The 27,217-nt window shown below is 33.7% G+C and overlaps 1 protein-coding gene across 4 annotated transcripts in view; it reads right to left on the bottom strand.

Annotated features, from left to right (window-relative positions):
• LOC143916174 (paxillin-like) overlaps positions 1-27,217 on the bottom strand; it is a 108,803-nt gene that overhangs the window by 78,759 nt on the left and 2,827 nt on the right. For 2 of the 4 annotated variants that reach the window (XM_077437128.1, XM_077437133.1), the window contains exon 1: positions 20,162-20,425. The exons of the other annotated variants lie outside the window; for them this stretch is intronic. In XM_077437128.1, the coding sequence (XP_077293254.1) occupies positions 20,162-20,249 (88 nt within the window). In that variant the 5' untranslated portion in view covers positions 20,250-20,425. Of the gene's footprint in view, positions 1-20,161; positions 20,426-27,217 lie in introns of those variants that run through there. 4 annotated transcript variants of the gene reach the window in all.

Here is a 27,217-nt window from a genome sequence, read left to right on the forward strand (position 1 = left end):
CTAGGTTGGTTTATGATGTGTTTATTTTAGACAATTTCGTGTGAAAATTCCACTTCGGAAATGATCGATGTGAGTATATCATGCGTTGATGATTATTTTAACAATTAATTGGACTTAAATAACAACGTTTGATTTTAAACAATTACGTAAGTATATTATGTGTGATTTATAATAGGCATATAATATAAATATAGATAATTTTGTAAACATCTTTTCGAGAATATTAAAAAAAAAAATGGAGTTTTCATTTTTAAAACATCAACATAGGGAGTTTTTCATTGCATAATACTCGAGTTTGTTTAAAGGGCGTATTTAATGGGTCAGTAACACGATTTTCGTCAGTAAGTTAAATAAACGATCAGATCATTCGGATCATATTATTCTGTGTTAAATCGTATGAAATTTTAAAGATTAAAACTTACATTCCTTACAGCTTATTTTTCAGTTATAACATTTTACAGTTTTATTCACCAGAATAGCTACATATGGCCAAACTCATACATACATATATGTACTATATATATGTAGTAAAAAGCATATCGACATTGTGACAGAAATGGGTAGGTACATACATATGTAGGTGAGCTAATGTGTAAGGAACCATTTCAACAAGTGCGTAGATCAGATAAATTGGCAAAATCTGATTATTTAATTGGAAACGACCGATTCTGGGTCACAATTATCCAAATCTGAGCAGCAGTACTACATAAACATTTCAAATTATAATTATAGCTATACAATTAAAGGTATATGCATACTATACAGCACTGCGAGGCAATAGCACAGCACGAAACATCAGTAAACGGAAAAAACTGCTTCTATTCAGACAATACAGCAGCGCACGTTCAGTCAAGATTGAGCTGAGTGCAAGGCAGGGGTGTCATTTTGGGGGTGGGGGAGCCGCCCCTCTAGATTTGAACTGGACTATCCACGTGGTTTAATGTATTATTATGAATTTGAAGTACTAAACCACCGAAAATATAATATTTTAATTCTTTAGAACACTTGTAAGTATTAACACATCGATTTTTCCCAGAAAAAAAGTGTTAACTCCCATATTTATTGTTTTGTTGTTTGTCTTACTTTGAAATATATTTGTAAAACTCTTTTAGCCTTTAAAATTATTTTACTATTAATTTTATTTATAAAAATATGATTAAAAGAAAAAATTTAAATAAATATACACTCATTTTTTAAATATAATCCACCCCCCTAGAAAGTAATTCCTTACTGGTCAAAAAGTTTGCCCCCCCCCCTGGGAACCGGCTTACATATACATCAAAGAGCGTGAGGATACGGCGTAATGTTGTTTGCGTCGTATCGTAGTCAATATTGTCAAAATATGACGCTTCCGAAAATATTCATATGCGCATGCGCGCTTTCAAAAATATACGTGCACTCGCTACTATGACGTCACCATGAAAACCATGATTGATACGTTACATTGACATGTTCTGCTGTATAATATGAATATATTTTGCCGGCTACTGCTGTTACGTTTACACCTACACATTACGGAACATATGAATGTGTCCATATGGAACGTATCAAATAATACTTTTAGTTCTGCTGTTTACGTGCAGTTTCCGGTCTGTACTGTGTTAGTATGAATATACCTTTAAGCTATACTTTCCATAACCATTCGTTTTAAGTCAATGAGTAAAACGTTGAAATATTCGCTGGCTGTCTAATAAAAGGCCAATCAATAATAAAAGGTTCTACAACCATCTGATATATATTTTACATTATGATATAGACACTATAAAAAAGAAAATTCTCATAGAATGCTCCCGATTAAGATCATAACTAATATGTAAGGCTTTTAAAATAATTAATTAGAGTTGCATTTTTATGTGGGCTTCTAAGTAATTATATGTACGTAAGTAGTGAGAAAATTACTTATGTGTGAGCATTAGCGGTACAGTTAGCGAGCATATGGCCGGTGAAAGTACGAATTTTCACCATATAAAGACGCGTTACGATTTCTAAAGCGTCGGGATTGGAAACGCGCATTGTTCGGATCGACATTTTCCGACCTTTTTCGCGTGGGTGAATTAAATGCCGATGATTACAGGTAGTTTAGATCGGCCGGCTGATGACTCGAATCATTATACCTTCATATGCGTGGAAAAAATGATCTCAGACAATTACATATGAATTGAATGTCGATTCTAATCATACACTGTTAACTTCCTTGTATGTACTGGCTCGGTCATTTACGAAGATTACATCGAGACTTAATTTACACGAACTTTTGGCATTGCTATTAAAATCCTATACATATACATATGTATATATGTATGTACATATGCATTTCAGACACTTTGAGGTTTCAGGAACTACGCACAAACGTACGTATGTACGTACGAACAGTACATAGTTTAATAGTCATAATTTTCAATATTATTGGAACAATTCTGAATCGAAATGTTAAGTTATTATATATTTTTTTAAATAAATTCCGAGCCAGAAGTTTAATTTGACTGAATTCAAGTCCTGGTTTATATGTACATATGTGCATATGTAGTACAGTAGAATTGTGAATATGATACACATGAAGCACATCACAATTCAGATCATTTTTTTATACATTAGAGCTTCTCAAATGATTCCGTGTAGACTCGGGTTAAGATTGTATCTCCTATCGGAATAAAATTTAAAAAGGCAATTTAAGGTATAAACAAGTATTTCTACGAAGCAATAGCCAAAAGTCTTATGTATAATACATATATACAAATGTACGTAATTTTATTTATTTTTAATTAACTAAATATTTTCCATATTTAATAGAATTATAAAATATTTAGATAATATAACAAATTTACGATATACTGGAGTTTCAATACTGAAGAGTTTCGCTGCATTTATACATTAAAAAGCGACTCAAATATGAAGATAAAAATGAACACAAATAATAATAATAGTTTAAATTAAAAATAATATGTTCATATAAATTTTCCATTGTAAATTTGGGACGAATAATATTTCCAAATGCCGACACTGAAATGTCTAAAATATAAAATCAAAAATTAAATATAGCCTAAATGAGAGCCATCTATGCTAGAAATAGATAAACTTCAACACAACAAATCGTTGGCGTTGAACTGTTAAGTGGCGCCAAAATAAAAAATGGTTTTGATCAAACGATGATTTAATATTTAAAATAATTTCTTAAAAATTCGAAATATAATAACTTAATAACGTTCTTGATGGCGAATAAAATAAAAATATTTCTGGCAAAAAATTAAGGAAATAATAATGATAAATTAAAAAAAATCATACTTTAACACAATTTTACGTATGTATACTATGTATATGTATATAATTGAAAGTATAAATTCCATAGCAATTAATTCAAAATTTGTTTACAAAACGAGGATGATCTCACACGTTGTATACAACGCCATACATAAATATAATAGAACAAAATAACGACATGGCCCAACGTAGCTTGCGTAATTTACCATCCTAATAAACGATAACGTGCCACGTGGGTGCTTCTAAACACACGTATATGATAATAACAATCAAAACGATAACAGAACTACACGCGATGTTAGGAAACTTCATTTCGCATCGAACGGTACACTAAATCATACCCAAATTCCAAAGAAAAGCCCTGTTAATAAGCCCCAGGCATAAATACAGGTGCAACAGTACACCCGAGTGGGCGGGATAAAGGTACTTACAGGTGGGCGAAACCTATGCACTTACGTGTATAAATGCACCATTGACGCCCCCACTATCCGCATTCTATTCTAATTGATAATAATATTTCGTATAAACGACTTTGTAATAAAATCGAAACGATTGATCAAAGCAACTTTCTATGGGAAATTCAGCTTATAAATGATTTCACGGCTACTTGCAGTAGAGAGGAAAATTTGCGATTCTTATTGGTTATCGCCAAAATGTTCGGACCAATAGGAATCGCGAATTTTTGAGGTTTGCGTATGTACACGCGTTAGACTTTAGAGGATCCCAGCAGAGCTTTTTGACAAAAATGAATCTAGAATTAAAGTTTGTCTGTTGCTAAGACTATGAATGGTATTAGTGTAATATTATCTCGTATAGCAATAATACCAATGAGCTTTTACTTACCGGAGTGGAGATTAATCAATCATCACTAAGTTTGGCCCACTAAATTCGAATATGACAATCATTTTTGTCGGTTTATCATCATTTATGAGATACCATTTTCATAAATTCGCAATTTTTACATATTTTTGGCCTTTACAGTCTTTGACCCAAAATCTAATATTACTATGCCAAAAGTGAGTATTGGAATCAATAGTCAATTTTTTTCTTATTGACTGTGATTTTTTATTGATTTAAAAATGGAAATTAAATAATATACGTGTTATTAAAAATATGTGTAAGTCAAATATTTTTTTTGTACATTCTCCTAAACGAGAAAAAAGCAACAAAAATCATTGTTATATACGAATTCAGTGGGTCAAATTTAGTATAGATAGAATAGTCTCCGTTCCATTATATATTTTTTTGTTGCTTAGTGTACTTGTATCGTTGAATAGAATAGAAGATTTGGAACAATTAAAATCATTTGGCCTGGTGACTAACAGCTAGTTATGCGAAATATGTATGAAATTTTGTACGAAGTCCCGCAATAAAGATAAACGAAGTTATTGTATACAATAATGCCAATAATGCTTACAACAAATGTACAAAATAATAGTGAAAATGTTAAAATAAATCAGTAGCATAGCTGTGGTTAGCGTATAATGCTATCAACTGAGGGGTCATGGGTTTCATCCCTGGCCCGGCGTGGCTGGCCAGATCTTGGATCGTTTCCTATCAGAATTTGCCAATTTATCTCATTTCATTGTTGAAACGGCTCCAAATTAATTGGAAATCTATCCTAATTTGTCACCATTATTTGAATATAATACATCTCATTTATAGTAATGTAACGTGGAAACATGGGAAAGAGTATCTACTATCTAAGGGCATTCGTGGGACCCCGGATTAGCAACGGGACTCAGAAAGTGTCTGAACGAAGGATACGCTGGGGTTCTCACAGAACGGGGCGAGTGCGGGCAGACCTACGTACCTGGACAAAGACATGCCAACGGATCGGGGATGCTATGCTGGGCAACTTGTCCTTTACGGAGGTACATAAGGTAGATCAATTATTCTGGAGTGAGCGGTGGATCCATATGGACCTCCTGAATCGTCGAATAAATGCTGTGAAGCGATTTTGGCCTTTAATTTGGATCCTGAACCCACCCCTACGCTACAGTAATAATGCTATAAGATACATACGTAGAAATTTGGCTGTGTCACCCTGGGGAAAACACCGTAATATTACTATTGTAAATATACATATTTAAAAAAGCTAGTCTTTGTAGCACAGCGGGTGAATCCGTTTGATCCTCGGTTTTTTTTTATTGTAATAAATTATTTAAAATTAATAACAATAACTCTGCCATAATTTGACGTGGCGCTAAATCTAACCGCTGGCATTTAAAGAGTATGCCGACCTAGTGACTTTTTTATGCCTCTATTATTATTCAAGCCTGGGGGTATACATATAAGCTCATATATGCGCATAATAGAATTATAATACGTGCAAAAAATGAATATTGTGTAATGCGTTTCGATATAAAAGGTGCTAATAAATACATACAATAATAATAATTGGATTCGATAACCAAATGCGATATTTTAGTATTGTCATAAATCAGCAGGCAGGATGTTTGGATTGAAATTAATTAATTGAAAATATGCAATCGTTGAATGTTGTGAAATGAAATTAGCATGAGCTTCGTAAAAATCAGGTTTTTCTGCGTATATTAGGATGATGCACTCAGAGGTTATCGTTCAAGTCTGTTAAAATCATTTTGGTTGCGTTCACGTTCCGGTTTGACGGTTGATGAAAATGTTGCCGAAATGTTTCCAGCCCTATTTTCATCTGAAAAAATTCACGTGCTGAAATATGTATAACAAAAAACTCGTGTCGTAATCCCGATGGGAATTTGTGACCTTCTCTCGCATATTCGTGCTTACGAATGATAAATTACAAAAGTGTATTTTAATGAGCGTTCCTTTTCCTGCGTTCAGTGAACTGGGAAAAACAGGTGAGGTTAAAAAAAAGAACAATAAAAATAAAATAACGAATTAGTTAATTTCAGTAACGCCCACGAGCAGCCAGAAAAAAAGCAATGTATGTATGTGGTAATTTTTTTCCGAACAATGTCAGATATTGAAAACGAAAAAAAATCTCATAAATTATGTGATTTAATAATAGCTTTGGATATCGATTAAAAAAATAAAAAAATACCACTAATCGCCTGAATGTTAAAACAATAATATTTCAGCGATAGTACGTCTTGACTAGTTATTGGCTTTTCGCCCTCCAATCTAAAAAAAATTATTATTTATTGAAAACTTTAATCCTCTTACATGCTATCTATAGAAACATATAATTTTATTTTACAAAAGTCGACGCTACTCGTCATTTGATATATTATAAATTGATGCCTAAAAATACACAAATTATATGCAAACTGCAAAACAACAACAGCATATACTCAACAAAATTAAAATTCTTTAATTATATTTGCATAAAAATGTTTTTATCTAAGCTTAATTACAAGCAGAAGACAATGAAGAGGATAAAAGTACAATACAATAACTGCTACCGTGCTCTCTTCGGGCTACCAAGGAGCAGATGTTTGTACAAGTGCACGAACCTTACTTTTAGACCATTTTCAGGATGAGAGCGGCCTCCCTACGTTATCGTGTCTGTGTATCGTGAAATTATATTATTATTGCATCCGCGACTACTTATTTCCATTCATCACTATATGTATATATGTATGTATTTACATATATTCGATGGATGAAACTGCTACAGTGAATTGATTAATTAATTATTTATTTATGATATTACACATATTAAATGTAATTACCATCATTATTATTATATTTATTTTATCACGTGTATTATTTATATGGATTGTAAGAATTGCACTATTTTCCCTATCGTCGAGAATAAAAATTAATATTATTATTAATACACTTATAAATAAATCCTTTGACGCCAAGATCTATCATTGATTACTCAGCTACACATTTAATATTAAATGGGCCAAATGATCATAACTTACAAACTGAAAGTTCTAGATTTCAGACAACAGTGAATATCTTGAACGAAATCAATATATAATATAATACTGTCTGCTTGACTATTATTGCGAAGGTTTAAGGTCTATTCATGCTATCCAGCTCTTCAAGACAACAGTCCAGCACGACAGTGCACGGAAAAGACTACTTCTATTCATACTATACGGCAGCGCACGTTTCAGCACGTTCAGACTTGTTTTGGCTGGGTGCAAGGCAAGACATGTACTGCTGTATAATATTAATATATTCTGTCGGCTATTGCTGTTACGTCTACGTCACGTACATGATGTGTCCATATATGCATATGTAGTATGTACCAAAGAATATTTTCGTACTGCTGTTCATGTGCAGCTGCTGGTCTATGCTTTTTCAGTATGAACAGATATTTAGTTGTCATAATGAAGTATTAAAACAATAAAAGTTGTAAGATACATACATATAACATATACAAATCAATAAAATTAATGGTCGAACTTTCCGAGTCGGTTTTTGTTGCCATTTTAGTGGTTATAATAGCGAATAATATGTATGCAAGTAAATATTTGTAGAAAAAAAATGAAAGGAGGAGTATACATATACCTAGACATATAAATAGGTATTCATATGTATGTATATACATTTTTAGATTGAATAATTTTTCATGTCAAGAAAAAACATCGATCATAACGATTCGAATACACTTGGTAAGAGTGTACAAATCGGCGCTAATTGCGCGTACAAGAATCAAAACAAAAAAAGTGTCAGCCAAACAATAAAAAATGTGCATCGAATGGGAGAAAAAAAACAATCAGCGGCAGGTGACAAATCTATGTAGCCGAAGAGACGAACAAAGAGGCGAAAAACCAACGATGAGAGACGAGACGTGTCCGTCTCTATACGATTCGAGTGGTTCTCGCGAAGAAAATGACGTTACAAAAGTGGATTGGATATTTTTAAAACGGACCCTAATGAACGGAAGTGCCGCTTGTAAGTGTAATCTAAGAATGTTCCGGCAGACGTTCGAGCCGAATGATGATGATGATGACGAGACAGAACTTTTGAGAACCACAGGTAGAAAGATGGGAAGAAACTGAGTTATATTACTTGAAAAGTAACTCGAGTCCTAGTGTAAAGAGTATCCGATTCCAGAACTAAAATTTCTATCTATGCTTGTATGACTCGAGTCATTAAGGTTTTGCTATATTTTCTTACATTCTGTAGTTGGATTGAAAAATTTATACCATTTGAATGTATAATGTACATACATATGTACCAAAATAAAATCGAGGTAAATCGTTTTTTTCGAGGATTTTTGGTATCGCAAACAGATTCAAAAGCTTTTCTCCTGCTTTTGTAAGTAACTTAAGTACTGGTAAATATGTAGATTATAAGTAGAAGTGTTTCGAATCCCAATATATGTAATCAAGTATCATATACATATGTATATGTATCTGCTGTCAAAATTAGGAAATTATAAAAATTGGAAGTGGTCGTCTCTTGTCATAATTTGTCAACATTATCTAACTTTGTTGTTGAGACAGTTCCATACAAAATTGGCACCACTTTACAATAAACGAATCACCGTCACTTTCATCTATTTTCTATACCCTCCAGTGAGCAAGATAAATCTTCTACATATATTATTTTATTACATATGTACATGCATCATATGTGCTATGACAGGAATTAACCCAAGCATAGATTAGAATTTTTGTACATAAGTACATATAATATAATACTAGCATTTTTTTTTTCAAACATAACAGGACCTAGAATACAATAGACATATCATATATATAAAGACGGTAATCTGTGTGTGTGTGGGTGTGTGTGTGTGTCCTAACTCTCGCCGAACATAATGAACGAATCGATAAAAATCGATTAATTCATTTTTCGACGAGACGACTTTGTCGCGACTCGAACCGATCACCCCAAATAGCCTGAATATGGGTCTAAATTGAGCTAATGGTCTCGGACATCATGCCAAATCCAATTTTTCATTTCGCCTTTTTTTTTTTAAACATTAATTGAAATATTCCTTCTCGCCATATAAAAATACGTAATTTTAATAATTTCATTTAGCGAGGTTTTGAACCATTTTTTTATGTATTTATTTTCAATTAAATTATAATTATAATTTAAATTATTTATATTTTGATATTCGAGAAAAAAATTGATTTCATTCACCGCGAGCGCCGGGAATCGAACCTCGGACCCTCCGATCCAAACGCAATGTCCTCATGAGCTCGCTTCGTACGCCATATCCTCGCCCAGAATACGTGTTGTAAATACACATCATATTTATATGCACGTAATTTGTTATGTGTAATAATAATATTCAACGTTACGAGGTCAATGACCGTTTGTGTATAATCGGAAAATATTACATTTTGTTAACGTTAACTTTAAGAATTGAAAATTATTACAAATAAAGAATTGAAAACTATCTATGAGAGTCTACGAAAATAACGGTTCCGGTTCCGGATTTTTTTTTAGTTTTATACGGGTATATAATAATTTTATACCCATGCGATGATATTTCATCGGGCTATTCACTAGTGTACATATATTGACAATCAACAAACTTTTTAATACACAGAAGATTTGTGAGAAATACATTACGTAGATAGTATTTCATAAGATTCAACAAATTCGAGATGCTAATAACACGAATCTGTGAGAAACTGAGGGGGAGAATTAACGATTTACTGGATCCGTCACAACAATTAAGCTAGAAAAATCGGAAAAATCTAGCAGATCGATTTGTGTTTTTGATAACCACAAGATCTCGCCATCAGCGTATTTGGCCGGGACTTTAAGCCACGACCTCTCTACTGGTATGATATTGCTCTACCAGTGCAATAAGCTGTGGCTTTTCCAAGATATTTTCAAAATAAAGTTTATAGATCTGTGCCAATCCAGTCATTGCACCACATATCTTACCATAGTAAAGCTCACTGTTATCGTTTGAAAAGTATTGTCAGTATATTAAGTCAGATTTTCACTAATTATATTTTTATCATTTGTGCGCCATATGTTAGAATCCGCTTTAAAATATGTCAACATTAGTGGATATATATGAGAAAGTGTATAATATAAAAAAATATAAAAAATATATATGAGAAAGTGTGAAAGTTTGTAATACAAAATTTATATGAAAAAATAACTGTTCAACTATGTTGCATATGAAGTTGCGTAGGGACGGCGAGAATACGCTTAGGAATATCCAGGTGTCATCACGTCGATCTGACAAATGATTCCAATGTAATTTTTAATGATTAAAATTCTCTAGCGTTATGCCGCAAATACATATATTTTATTAACAGTAAACTCCTGTATGTAGGTAAAATATCAAAGCGATCGAATAGAGTAAGTGGTTCAAAATCAACACATATAATTTTGAAACTCATCTAACGGACAAAAAAAAGCTTGTTAAAAAAGATGGAAACATGAAAATATGTTTTAAATCAAGCACACGCCACTTTAAGCAGATCCAGAAGTTACGAATGTTGTGATACAATTGCGCCTCGTTGTGATCTACAAATCTAAAATTATTACAGATGATAGCGAAACTGTATGTGGGTGGGTGGGTGGGTGAGATGCGATTTCGCAGACATCGTCGATTATGCATTTGACATAATAACATTCGTATGCATAACGAAACACTTGCAAATGTATCGAAAAATATCGCCGAATCGATATTGCCACAGCTTTGATTGATGATTCTGACACGGCTTCGGGTATGATGTAATTTCCGCGAATTTGCCAAAGTGCTAAAATGCCTCACCCCGTCGGATCATCGGAAGCGTAGGTACGTATAAATAAACCATTCGGAATATTTATCGATGAGCAGAAAAACCCAGTAAGGAAATGGACAGATTGCGTCACAGTGCAAGCCTCAACGCGTGAAAATTCCTTCAGTAGGAGTTGAGAAATAATAATACATATGTAGACATAAACTAACAAAATGTATGTACACATGTATCATCTATCATGTCACAAAATATCTGTGAGTTATTTAAAAAAAAATATAATAATCATTGTGGTGAAATTTTATACGACATAATGCTTAAAAGCTGGTGTTGGAATTTAAAACCATGCAGTTATTAATGTGGATCTGTAAGTAATGTTGATAATTAGAACTTGTTCGCAGCAACTAAGTTTTTTTTAAGTCATAATGTTTTTAAATATTACTATTCATATGCAAGTTTTATAAGTTTTGACTATGAAATATGTCCCTAAGAATTACATACATGCGTGGTAGACATCATCATTTGATTATACCTCCTCACAGTTATTTATCGGATGGCTCCTATTCCAATAGATATCCGACTTTAAATGAAATTATTGCTGCCTTGCCTGAATGTGATATTTTCCACCTCAGTGAGAATAGGTTATCAGAGATTATTTTAACCTATTTGTCTGGTAGCCTGCGCTCAACATTATTTTCATAATTGGATATAATGTAATGAGTGAATTTTGATCTTCTCTCTTTCATTTGGGCCTCAAGGTGATGTTTTGTATTCACGACTGGTTCTTGTACATACATACATATGTACATATGAGCCTATATATTTGAAAGTGGCATAAGTCGCAATATTTCGCAAAACATTAAATATAATGATATAAAATTAAAAAATACGTTAATCCCGTTTTTCTGAGATTCTGTACATATCGAATTAAAATAACAATTTGTGAATTAAGTTAACCATAAAGAGTGTTTTTAGAACTGAAAATTGGACTTCCGCCACTTTCAAATATAACGGCTAGTACATACATATATTGGAGCTGACTGTTGATGCAAGACATTCCCAATTTTTCTCCTTGTAACTAAGTTTTGTGACTACTTCTATTATTGTTTAAACTTTTTCTGCTATTGTTTTTTTTTGTATTCTGTATAAATATGTTTTTTTTTTCTGTATAGTTAAATATTTTTGTTACATTTTCAACTATTGTGGCGCATTAAGAATTCCTGTAATGCCACAATGGTCCAAACTTTAAATAAATAAATTAATAAGTATATAGATAAAATAAATAAACTGATTTATCTTGGAATGATATTTTACATCATGTCAAAAGTCGAACCTTTTTATTGTAAAAAAGAAGTAACAAAACTTGCTCAATCATTGGGTGGTCCGTGACTTTATTGACTAAATCCCAAGCTGTACTGCAGTAACACTTTGAGACTATTTTGAAGTTAATGCAAGATTCATCTTTTTTAAAACCCGTAAGCCAAATTGATTGATAGTATTATTCTAATATGGAGCATGTTCTACTGGTGGGTGAAAAAAGGTTTTCGAATAAAATGCTCAAAGAGAAGGAAATAGACATGTAAAAAGACCCAGAAGAACTTGGCGGATCAATCGGTGAGACTTCATGAGGAAAGCAGTTCTGAAAGCATTGTAGTCCGATCCGAGTATAATAAGGTAAGTAGAGTGAATTCCAATAGATTTTCAAATTTTCTTTAGTAGTTCTGACCAAAATCCAATCTATCTTTTTTCAAACAATTTTGGGTACTATTAGAGTACTTTTTTAGCCATAGTTCATTGAAAACACGTTCAGTACCTCTTCAGTATGGTTCAGTACAGTTATATCCGCCATTATTTTCACCCATGTCCTATTTCGATAAATAACCCACATTGGAATCATTTAGTAAAAAAAAAAATACATATGTACATAGCTATACAATGTGTTAAGTAGAAAATCACAATTATATGGCACATGTACAAATGTATGTATGTAGCACTGGAAGAGGAAACGTTTACAACTTAACGACATAAACGTACGAGTGGGAAACCGACGTTTTTGCAATTCGTTACGAATGCTCTCACGTACGAACAGAACAAACAATAACATTAGAGGGGAAAAATGGGATGTCGAGCTCATTTAAAAGTAGAGAGTTGGATAGAGAGAGAGAGATAAGGCAAATTTCGGTTCAATTAGTCTCGAACGTGTGCTCGACGAGAGAGTTCAAGGAAAGCAAACAAGAAATTCCATTACGTATGTACATTATACCAAGATGAGTCGATTGTGGAATTGCTCAAGCGTGTCGTCGGAACAAGTGAGCAAACACGGAATATTTAAATTTAATACGGTAACGGAAGATAACTTAAAATTTAGTAATTAATACGCCGAATCTGCGTAGCAAAACTTCCGATTGGTGTCGCAACAGCATCACTTCCAAAAGCATACGAAATAATCTATCTGCACTGATGAACCGGTTGAGCGTGAATCAAGCTCACTTGGGAAACGTTACGCTTTTAATTGATCGTGATTAGAGTTCCCGAATACACTATACATACAAATATTTAGTCATTTATTGTTTCATTGTTATATTTGAACACAAAATTCTACACTATATAGTATACATATTAGCTAGGAACACAAATTGTGAATAATATTAATTTTCGTGTTGTACAAGTTGATATTTCAATGGGTTGTTTTGGAAAGGGTGAATCACACTCGAGGCTATTGTCGCTACCGGTTTCAGTATGCACATCCCTTGCGGTCAATTCGCACCGATCCCTTAATCCCCACATGCTCGCCCGGTCGGCCTTCGACTCGTCCGGCCGTCCACATACAAATGAGCCTTCGCACGTATGTGTGGGTGTGTCTAATCAATGCTAACTTCTAATAATTTTAATATTATATTTTGAAATGAAATATCTATGCAAAAAAACATACATATCTACATATGTACATAAATTCCTTCCGTTTTTATATATGAATCGTTATACTTGAAAGCGGCTGAAGTCAAATTTTCAATTCCAAAAACACTATTTCTGTTTGACTTAATTCACAAATTGATGTCATTTCTTTTAATTCGATATGTTCAGAATCTTGGAAAAGCAGAATAGACGTATTACATATTTTTTTTAATATTGTTTAACGCAAATCATATTTAATGTTTTACGAGATATTTCTCAAAATGAAGAAAGGTGGACTTATGCTACTTTCAAATATAATGGCTCATATATCACTAGTGTTGTGCCCGTTGATATTTCAACGGGTGGCTTCGGAAAAGAAATTGATGCAATAACAACAACAACAACAATAGCAAGCAACAGTATAATAACAACAATAGCAAGCAACAGTAATTATCGTCATCAGAATCGGAATCAAAATTGATATAATAAATAATATATTTTTTTGAAATATCTATATTTATCAATGCACTCACCACATATCCACATACAAACATATCCACAAATATCCCTTCCGTTTTTGTATATATTATATTTACGATTTAGATAACAACAATATAGTAGCAGTCACAAATATAGTAGTAGTTATTAATAGGAATTATATTTAATACATTAATTCTATGTCGTAAAAAAACTATTTTCTAAAATCATTTTGGTTCTTATGATATAAACTCTAAAATAAACCGTTAGCTCAACATTACAAACTAATACTGTCTGAAATAAAAACGTCCAAAATAAACAAACAATTCATGTGTTATTTAACTTGTCTCATTTAATTAGATCTGTTCTGTATTTTGAATATGCGTAGATATAATTGGATTATGAAAAGAATAATGATTTTTAGATTATTAAATGGAAAAACTTCATTTTTTACAAGCGTCTTCTATATTTTTCTTTAAATATTAAAACTGTAAAAGTTTGGAACTTAGCAATGAATCGTTTATTTTGTTCGCGTTTTTTTAATAATAACAGATAATCACAATTTTCATTGTAAAATTTATTCCACTTTTCTAAAGATGAACATTCAGGGAATTGGCAGGCGGAAATAGCGACTTCAAAATAAAAAGAAAATGAAGTCAATACGCATCGTATTTCAGAAGTGTGTAAAATTGGTTTGAGAAAAAAAAACTGAAACCAAACCAGATGCGTTTGTTTTATGACACAGTGTCGTGAGCTGATTACAAAGCAGAACCACACCTTTTTAGAACGTTAACACGTTCTATCTAGGACTAAATTATGAGTCGATTTGGCGTTGCGGTCATGAAGACCCACGATTTTTGCATTATGTAGACCGCATAGTAGTAAAATAATTAATAGAACATTTGCATTCGTATCACGAGCTACGCATCATAAAGACATTACGGACGGAATCAAAATTAGATTAGATAAAATAAAAGATACAACAAATCCTTTTGGCTCATGTAGAGATTTCTCAATCAAAAAGTAACGTTTGAACGCTAATGTGATCATTTATGGAATGCATTTATTTATGGTCTGAACGGTTAACTTTATTATTTCAGCGATACACTTGACGAAAAGCATGCATCGGCGTGGAAAGTGCAATTTTACAGTTGACATATGCAAGCGTGTAAATATTTATGAACGACAAACGAATACATAAATATATGTGATCCGAATTGGGAAAATTTTTTAATGATTGTAACTTTCTATGTATTTCTATCTTATAAATAGTTAAGGAAGAATTTAATGACAATGATATTAGGTCATCATCACTATCATCTTCATTTTCGCTATCCACCGCCAAGTGAAAGTCTCTCGAATACTGTTCCATTCATCTCTGTATAAGGGCGAAAACACACTGAATGGTATGGGACGTCACGTCCCCGGCTTGTAAAAATTGGGTGGGAATGAATATGTTTGGGAGGTCGCACGTGTATGCATATTCATATGTAACCGACAGGTTTCTCCTACATTTCTTCAAATATGGGATTCACCGTTATCGATTACTGTCATATAAAGATAAATACAAGGATAAAATAACACCGAAAACACTCCAGGGGGTGATTTTTAGGACTGTGTAACATGTATATTGGCTAGGGGTGCTGCGTTTTTTTCGCATCTTTAAAAGCATCTACAAAAAAAACAACACGTACCGCTCAGTGTGTTTTCGCCCTAAACAACATCTACTTTACCCAGCACATTTCCCTTACTTTATCCAACTTTGCATTCGTGACCTTGTTTTTCTTGGGTAACATTCACCCACTTCTCCTGTCGGCCTTTCGTTTGTTCATCTAGTCATATACCACGCCATTACAATCTATTCATTGTGTCCATCACATTACATAGATGCTTCACCCAAAACGTACCATGTTCCACATTTATTTAAAAGCCTTTTGGCATTAAATATTTTGTATTCGAGCATTTGAGTTTTGTATCCATTCGTCATCTGCTATGAATATAAATATAAAATTTTTAATATACATATGTATAGGATCTGGTTGTCAGGAGACAGCACTAATTGGGTGGCTTAAAACCTTATTTACTACTCGGAGAGCCACAACGAACTAAGCGTCGCATTACATGTTGCCAACCTCATCATTCATTCCACTCAAGCGTGCCAAGCTAATCATTCATAAATGCATTCTTCTAGGTTATAACACTAAATCCCACATATACATATATGTAAATAATATAAAGACAAATCTACAGTTTTGAAACCATTTTGCGGCGATTCTTAGTGTCAACAGATCTCTCATCAATATCTTACAGAAATGACTGGAAAAGTTCGTTATTTACATTTTTCTATCTAAATTTCATCCGATGAAGCAGCGCCGGGTGATTCGACAAGAATTAGTTGAAAAAAAAATTTAAAGAATTTAATCGGTATCTAAATATGTACATAATGAAAATAAATATAGATAATAATAAAAACAACGCATTACACCTGCTCGTACTATGATAGATGTGTATATTTTGTAAAAAAAAAACTAAAGCAACATTAAGACTAGATGTAGAACTAAATACCAGAAAAGATCATGCTCGAACGAAATTGACGTGAACTATAAACAAGCAGAGAAGAGAATGAAAAGAGTCTACAATGAATCAAAAGATCAATAAAATAAATTACTCTCCTTAATTTTAGATAAGCATTTAAGCCCGTGTCAAATATAAATTGAAGACAAATAGATACAACAACGAAAATTAATAGAACAAACACGCTATCGCCGATCTCATCGCTGAAAGCATCAACACACATATGATCTCATATTGTAGTAGCACAGACCAGTTTGATCGGATAGATGCATACGTTCCATCAACGTAATTGAATCCATTGTCATTTATCAAACAACAACCATCATAAGGCTACGTAATAATGTATAATAACCCAGAAAACGACCCGAAGTGAAGTCACGCATCGCATTACGTAAGTAATCAGCGTTCACGGGCACTCGTGTACTTGTGCAAAAAGCTCTCGAGCCAAATCACAATTGGACCAAATAGCATCAACAGATGGTCTAATCTCAGGTCCATGGAAGGTTCACTTTTGCTAGAGCACATGTCAATGTCTCACTTGTTGTACATGGCGTTGCAAGGTCGAACTTTGCGTACTCGAGTAAGTTTTGGGTCAGGTCACCCGCTCCGTTTTCCATTATCTCACGATAGCCAAATATTATTTTTTAGCAAGTTTTCTTCCCTATATGGACAAACGGGTTATCGAGGCAACGTTTCGATCGATCGTGACACAAATCTGCTGTTTTTTCCCAACACAATCAATCGACATGTTAATTACTTTTACGCTCGTATGTTTGCATTGCAGTCTTTTCAAACACTGTGTGCCTCGCATCCTTGACATTATTGATGGTGTTTTATCTCCGAACTGCGACAGAGGTTAAAAATTACATATTTGACTCCGCTAAAAGTATGGTGTAATAAAAAAGAGTTTGCCGTTTTTAGCACATGTGTTCAAATACGACGATGCGGACAATAGAATCTTATTCATACAAGACTTCCTGTGTGATGTGTTTAAATTATTTATGAGAACATTAAAATTCTAGTTTTCGAATATGTGAACAGCAAATTTATGGGTGCATTATGTGTATGGTGACACACGTAAGCCATGAGTGATCGGCTCTACCTGGGCTTGTTAAATACTTCTTGAAGAATTGTTTAACACTTCTATGTACATATGTATGTACATGCATATTAATTTTAAATGGAAAAATTGGTTCTTGGTTTAGAAAAGTACATGGCTTCTACACTAGCAAAAAGTCGAAAAGATTAAATAAACCAATTATTGTTCTTTACATTTCATTCGCCGTACCTTTATTCTACTCAACTCGAGATTCCAGCATCTCCAATCGTTTTTTCAATAATGTTTTTGTAATTTTGAACTTCCAACTTACTTATCTACATAGGTACATACATACATTCATACGTATACGAAGTACTAATAGATGAAATTTAGTTATCACGAGAAAATTTGACACATTCCAATTGTTTTCAAAAACAAAGTGTGCTCAAACATGCTTGTACAAAATGGTTGATCATGCATGCAGTTACGTGTTACCTTTACGTTGTAAATTTCTTTTCAATTTTTTAAACCAACCGGAATTGGTAAGCCCCTTTATATGTCTCACTTTTTAATATATTTTTTATCTTGTTAGGGCGCAAACACACCAAACCGAACGGCACGGGCGCGTTCTTGAACTCCTGTGGTGAAAAATCTACAGGGATTTTTTTTCGACAAGTTTCTCTTACATTTCTTCAATTATGGGAATCACCGTTATCGATCACTGTCAAGCCAATGTCAATACAAAAATTTTAAGCTTGGGTGCCGTGACGTTTTTCTTAGATGTGCAAATCTATTTAAAAACAATATATGTGGCGTGTCTCTCTATATGTCTGCGTCCTAAGCCTCCCAATGAATTGAGCTGAACCTTTTTCACTCACGATATGTACATAGGTATGATATATTTAGACAAGTTGTTTTTTTCAATCGAAAATAATATATTTACTCTATTCATGTTTTTCTCCGAAACCATTTAGCGTATCGAACTGAAATTTTATATACATATGTAAGTTTCAACTTAAGATCAAATAGCATAATAAATTTGATCAAGATCCGTCAAACAGAAGTTGCAATTTATTCTTGTTCGCTTTTTTTTCTTTTTAAAAAACTGATACGTATTATATATTGTAATCTTTCTTTATCTTCTTTTTCCTTATTAAAGATTTCATGACTAGAAGATTCCCTACCTTTCTCAAAATGACGTTCACAAATCAACTTATGTATTCTTGTGAAAGAAAAGGTGGTTGAACTTTTATAAACATATACAAAAAACCAACTTTCAAAAAACAGGCGTTTTGTATTATTATTTCAATTTTAGCATCGTATCAGTTAAGTAATTTCATTTTTTTAATTAAAATATTTATTATTGAGCTAAAGTTGTGAAATTTTGTTGAAAAAATATATAAATATCCTACATTTATCCAAAAAGTTGAATCATAAGTCCTTCCTTTCATTTTAATACAATGCTAAAGAAAATATAATATCCGCCACAAAAAACTGTGCCAATAGAAGAGCATTCATTCATATTTCAAATAATGAATTGCGGTTTTGAAACGGATATGAATAGTATTTATCCATTACGAGAATTATGCGGAAATTGACCTCGATGATTTCGTTTAAAATCCGTCGGAAAAATTATCAACAATTACGTTACAAACGCATGAACATTTTAGCATACACTTTATTTACATATTCAAAAAACGTAAGCAACATATTGATGTACGTAAAAAAATTATCTACAAATGTACATATATACAAACACACAAACATATCAACGAAAACGAGATATACATATTGAATGACGACAGATAAGACACAATATAAAGTATCAATATATTTCATTCTACGTATACAATCCACACAATCTAATAAAGTTTATATGCATATACATAATCGAAATTTCGCTCTACAAAAATTTTCAACTGTAAATAATCACCCTAAAATAATATATTTGACGGATTTTCATTTTTTACCCCAACTATTGGTAGCTAAGGACTACGATTCTTCGCATGTAACAACAACCCTAAATTAATATATTTGACGGATTATCATTTTTTTCACACAATTATTGGTAGCCGCATTTTTTATTACAGCAACCCTTTACATACATTTCAACAGTAAAATGAATTAAGAACTAAGATTCTTCGCATATAATAGACTTTTTATTGGCTCAAATAATGTAATTCAACTTAAACTTTTATATTTTATTTCTACTCATATACGAAAAAAACGTTGTGTTCAATTAAATTTTTGACTTAAATTATATTCTTCCATAATTATATTGTAAAATTAAAATACTTACATCCCGGAGATATTCCATTCTCTTTCATGGTACACCTATAAGGGTAGTAAGTCCCAGGTAGGACTTTTCCGTACATAGTACGATCCATGATTGCTTGTTTTATTACTTTTTTTTTAAATTTCACTTCACTTCACATCACTGCACTGCACTTGTGGGGTACTGTCCGAGGCACTTGACATCGGAAAATGAAAATTGATGAAATTTGACAGTGTCAGTTGACACGTGAGAGTCGCCGTTGCCGGCGCGCGCAAAACAAACACGAGTGGCAAAGCCGGGGCCGCGGACGAGTGGGAGGGGCTTTCAGGGCTGTCCAAAGCTGGACCGCAGCCAGGGTGTACCGTATCGAATGTGGATTTAGCATAATAACACGTGGCAGTTGTAAATTTTTGGCCGGCGAGCTTTCGATTAGCGAAATCGACCACAGAAAGATGGAGATTTAGTTAAAATGTTCAATTTTTAGACACGGTTTTAACAAGCATCAAACAAACTGTGGTGCTTACTCGGAGTCGAGCACTGTCATATAACATTTCATATGACGGGCTGAAAACCAGACTGGTACAAGTGACATTTAAAAAAAAAGTTGGTTTAAGTGCTAAAATAATAGCATATATGAATATGCTATTATTTTAGCATTTAAGAGGACTGTACACCCGAAACCTTAATTTTGTTACCGTTCCTTTCTTCGATATATATATTGAGTGTATGTATATATTGAGTGAATGCGACAATATATATCAATATATATATTGAGTGAACGCGACAGTTGCGCTTCGACCAGATAAAACGTATTTTAAATTGACAAAATCGAGGTTTCGTATTCTCCTATTTTCTCCTCCAAAACTGGACCAATTTAAAAAAAAATTCATCATCGGTATGAGAAAGATACTTTCTGTGCATCTATCGGCGTATTTTTTTTTTAAATCGACCGTTAAATAAGCACGCTTGACTCGTTTCGTGGGTGTAAAAAAGAGGCGATTTTATAGATGTTTGGCGGCTCCTAGCTCCTATAAAAAATAATTAATCAAAAAAATAAAACGATAGATGCACCCCAATGGTGGATATCCATAGCATATTAAAAAATAATTTCTCTAGTGCCATAATTGAGGAAGGGAGAAGTATAGTACGTTTGTATGGACAAGGCGCTGCTGTCCAGCCCTCTTAACCAGATTTTTTTTAAAATGTCACTTGTACCAGTCTGGTTTTCAGCCCGTCATATGTCCCTCTATAAACGCTCGCTACAAATCGATTTGTAGCGAGCGCTTATAGAGGCGACTGTTTGACCGCATGTTCACTCGAACTTGTATCGATGTCGAACGTATGGATGTCTCTTTCGCACGCATATATTTTGCCGCGAGTACTGCTCGCACTTATGCGAACTCTATGTCAGATTACCAATATACCTCTCCACTCGCCTTGTCATCCTGATATTTTTGTCTCGACTTTTGCCTTTCTAAACTTGCCAGAAAGATCCAATTCAATTTTAATGATTGCCAATCATCAATGCACATCGAAATGTCATCTGCGCGACCCAATTAATATCTCGTATTTCGTACATGCTTAAATTCAAAGAGTCACGAAATTCGTCGAGACTTTAAATACCGAAATCGAAATGAGCATGCAGCCGCGTCGATTGCAGCGATTTGTACCAAACCCCTCTATAAGATGAAGTTTATCCAATTGCCATATATTGGGTACGGGCAGGGCCGGCCTTCTTCAGGCGGAGGTCCAGATGTGAAAAAAAAATTTGGAACATAAATACAATATAAAAAAACACATTATAGAGACTATAAGAGGAATGCATAGGGCCAACGAGAGGGGGGGGAGCGGGGGTAAAGTTCCAGGGCCCGGACTAGTCAAAGGGCCCCGAGTCGGGACGTCCTGCTGACGAATATTGATATTTTATATTATTCCATATAAAAATACATATGTACATATATTTATTTTTCAATCCGCGCATTCTGTGTCCACGTGAAATCGTGCCTGTTATATAATGCTTTCCTAATCAATTATTTTAAAAAATAACAACCAACATATGAGCCGTTATATTTGAAAGTGGCGGAAGTCCAATTCGGTTCCAAAAACACTATTTCTGATTGACTTAATTCACAAATTGCTTTCACTTATTTTAATTCGATTTGTCCCGAATTTCGGGAAAGCAGAATAAACGTATTATAGGCCACCAGTATTTTTTAAATATAATTAAACGCAAAACATTATATTTAACGTTTTGCGAGATATTTCTTGAAATGACGAAAAGTGGACTTATGCCACTTTTAATTATAACGGCTCATATAGGTATTTTTCACATGTTTAAAATATATCTATAAGATCTTTTTTTTTAGTTTGTCATAGGACCCGGAATTATTTTTCCCAGGGCCCGGGATTTCTCTCAGCGGCGCTGGGAATGCTAAGAGGAAATGTTTTGTTAGAGTCGTCATTAAATGACATGAAATAAAAGGCAATTTTTTTGCAGGACGCAAGTAGGACGAATTTTTAAGGATATGACAGTCTGAGAAGCAGGCCACACTAGGCGACTTTGTCAGCCGACTAGTTGCGCGACATGCGTAACTAGTCAGCCGACAAAAAAAAAATAGTATGGAGCACGCCATACCGTGCAATCCACCGACCAGCGAGATTCGTCGCAGGTGTTCTCGTCTCGATAATTGTATTGCTTAAGCAACTAGCACGATCCTTCATTGTATACATAGTTTCTTTGCTTTTTTTATTTTTCGAATCAATTTTATGCACGGTGCCGTGCATCCAAGTTGGCCGGCCCTGTGTACGAGCCCTGATTTAACATGTTTGAAGAAGATCAGTGGCTTATCAAGCATCTTGGAGGGGGGGGGGAAGGGTAAAATGAATAAAAATACCCTTTGTTGCAAATTCATGAACTGATTCTAAAAATGCATTTACAGAATAAATTTTCTAATTACAATTTTCTTTTTTATTACAAATCTTTTGAATTAATGCGATCACGAAGTAATTGAAAAATTTCTAGATATATGTAGCTTTGTTTCTATTAATTTACATATATTCTAAACGTAATGGTCCGTTTTCGTGAACAGTTATAGTCATTTTTTCATAATACATATATAGGATTTCAGGTGAATGTTATGGCATATTAAACTAAATATTATATCCCTTGAATGAATGCAATGAAAAAATAAACCTTAAGCGCGACGTTATGTCGCTTGTGGAGGAATAGTACCTTAAGATCTTACCTTTAACTCAAAAAGAAATTGATACCTTAGCCAATATACTCTAATTTTTTACAAAGTTTTTATTATGTATGTAGTTCACAATTGCTCAGATCAATCTATGTAGTTAGTATGAGTGTTTAAAAGCGGTTTTTTTAATCTACCAAACTATGAGAAAATATACAACCGCATAATAACCTGATATCTAGGCTCACCCAAGCAACTACTAAAAGGAAGTTAGAAGTGTTGCACACCAAAATAGTATATTTATACAAAATATTGAAACACTTCCACTGGAATTGTATTATAAAACAAACACAGTGGAAGTTCGAATATTTTAATTAAATCCACAAACAGAAAAACATTAAAAACCACTGAAAAAAATTAAAAACACGCCCTACTAATAGTCTACGCACATTTAATATGCACGAGCCGTACGTTTACATACAAGGAGGGGGACACTAGTTAATTTGAATTGATCGCAATTAGCCGACCCATTCCTAATTAGAGACCAACTACCTAAACCGATCGATAAAATATAAACTTAGAGCACACATACACACACGAAATTAATAAATCGAGTGTTCCTATACACGTATGTACGATATTTACGAGACAGCGAGTGTTAACGACGGGTTTAGTTCGAGGGGCGTTATCGCCACTAGAAGTGCCGAAAGAGACTGGCGCCCCGTGGATATCCCTTTTCTGGAGTGCATCAGACGATGCACTTTCGCCAGGACTACTGCTATTCTAACCCATCGGAAGGGGAAGACAAAAAGAGGGAGAGTTCGGTCGGGTTTTGTGCGTGTTTTGTATTCTATTTTGTACGAGCGACAGACGGTCGCAGCCGTCTCTCGGTCGTGACAAACGAGCCGAAACACACAGATATACACATAATATATAAAATGGAATAAAATAGATCTAGATGCTGGTGGTACGCATACGCCCACGCAAAGTGTGCGACTGAAGTTTGAAATATTTCAGAAGAACGATGAAAGGTGGTATGTAGGATGTAGTGGGAGAATGGTGAAGTCCAGAGTTACGAGCATACTGGCGCGACGCAAGACGATCGGGGACGCGACAATTGGTTCAATTCCAAAAGGTTCGACGACACAATGTACCCGACAATTGGTTCACGTGACAAAAAGATCACGCAACAAAATGTCCACGAAAATAACATTCGCGCGACAAAATGTTCAAAAGACCTCAACCGTATCGAAAATTATCGTATTTAATGGAAAAAGTAACTTTTTATTGTATTATATATATATCACGGATTTCATTGAATTAGTTTAAATTTCAGGGGTTCTCAACCGTATCCAATATTTTCTTATTTAAATTGAAAATTTTCTTATTTATACTAAATTAATAACATCCGGGATGTAAACGATAAAAAGTAAATTTAAATAAGAAAATATTGGATACGGTTGAGACCCCCTGACATTTAAACTAATTCAATGAAATCCACGATATTTTATTTTGTTTATTTTATTTTATTTTTATTTTACATATATACCAGGAAGGCCTTACAGGTAAATCCCAATGCGCCTTCCTGGCCAATTACAAATACAAATGCAGCATTTTTTTTTATTATAAGTCGTTGAATTGCGAGACACTGAAAAAACTCGCAAATTAACGAGACATCTATGAATTGTACATAATTTTTTATTGCACATCCATCAAATTTCAAATAGTGGTGACATTGTAGGTAGGAAGGATTTTTAGCCAATTTTTTTTCCGGGAACCGTTTCAACAATGAAATCAGAGAAAATTGGCAAACTCTAATAGGAAACGATCAACCTGGAGTCACAAATCCAGGTCTGACCAACAGCATACTCTGAAAAAATGTATATATATATATATAATACAATAAAAAGTTATTTTTTCTATTAAAATACGAAAATTTTCGATACGGTTGAGGTCTTTTAAACATTTTGTCGCGTGATTGTTATTTTCTTGGACATTTTGTCGCGTGAACCAATTGTCGGGTACATTGTGTCGTTGAACCAACTGTCGCGGAACCAACACTATCAACTTGATTCCACAGTATGAAGAAACGCTACAGATGCGACGCGATATGTTATTACAGGAATCAACTATAAAAGAAGTTTTTACAATAAATATGTTTTAGAACTTGTTTGTATCTCTAGATGCAAAGCATACGACTTCCAAGGAAGCTCAAAAAGCGTATGCACCCTTGAGCAGGATCAGCATGGAGAGAACTTTCGCGTCTCGTCATATATGTATAATAGCGCTATTCAGTGTGTCTGCGATAACTATAAATAGTCGTTTCGATTCGACATATGCACGTCACAGTTAAAACACTGCCAGCAAAATGTTCAAATATAATAACGAATCAAGAAAATACCCGTATATATACTGTTTGCTACCAATATTTCCTCTAGGAAAATAGTCTCATGAGCATTTAGCGCCATCTATTGAAAATTAATTAATTATTTTTTCTATTGGTGTTGTATATTGTTTATATGTAGGTAGGTAGATAGTTTTTACTTATAATACACCCGATTACGAATCGAAATCACGCCATATAAAATATACGTAACGGTAATTTTATTTCTCGAGATTTTGAACCAAACAATTAAATAAAAATATTCAATTAATTGTATCTTAAAGGTATTTGAAAAAAATACGACCGCGATGCGCATCGAACTCATGACCGACACATTTATTTTTCATTGAATAACTTAATATTCCATAACCCATATGATGATATTTCATCGGGCTAATCACTAGTATTATATAAATATCATCATTATTCACAGTCATTCGCCATCCACTGCTGGATGAAGGCTTCTCCAACACGCTTTCATTCGCCTCTGTTTTGAGCAACTCTCATCTATCTCATCCCACGCATTTTAGGAGTTCATCCACCCATCTCCCTAATTGTCTTTTTTACACCCTTTTACATTCTCTCTGGCATCATTCTAGCACTTCTTTCGTCCGTTCTTCTAGCTACAAGACCTGCACGTTGCCATTTCAATTTATTTACATCAATCACATTTGTCATACTTCTAACCCTCGTATTTCAATTTCTATCTTCCCTCGTTATGCCAAGCATACAACGTTTCATACTTCTTGAATGCACTGGACCTAATGCAGCATTCAGGTGTTCAATGCCCAAGTTTCACATCTATGTACATATGTATGTATACATCACCACTGGTAAGACACATTGATCGAAAATCTTTTTCTTCGCGCGCCAGTGGCAGTTTAGATTTGAACACAGCATTCATTCGCCCAAATGTACTTCATCCTAATTTCATACGTCTCCTTATTTCCTCTTCTTTATTATCTGATATGTCAATAATCGGTCTCCGTGACGAGACAGAATGTTAAATTACAGAAAACGCAAATATCGGAAGGCAAAGATCGAAAATCGAAAGATCAAAAAATAATGGTGTATGGTAAACGGTACATACTCACTTAATTTTCGCGAGCAGGATACAACAGGAACAATAGGAACAGGCTTTTCCTCCCGTATTAATGTGCGCGCGCAGAATACGGGAGGAAAAGCATGTTCCTCTTGTTCCTGTTGTATCCTGCTCGCGCAAATTAAGTGAGTATGTATCGTTTACCATGCACCATTTTTTTTTTTGATCTTTCGACTTAAGATCTTTCGATTTTCGATCTTTGCCTTCCGATATTTGTGTTTTCTGTAATTTAACATTCTGTCTCGTCACGTAGACCCATCAATAATTTCAACTAGATATGTATAAATAATCTTTAGCTACTAGTATAAATATACACCTCAGTAATGGTAAGAACACACTCAAAAGTGCGGCACAGGACGTGTACATAGACTCAAGCGGTGAAAGGCGTATCTTTATGTCAATATTAA

This window comes from Arctopsyche grandis, chromosome 8 (genome assembly GCF_051622035.1).
Source record: "Arctopsyche grandis isolate Sample6627 chromosome 8, ASM5162203v2, whole genome shotgun sequence".
NCBI lineage: Eukaryota > Metazoa > Arthropoda > Insecta > Trichoptera > Hydropsychidae > Arctopsyche > Arctopsyche grandis.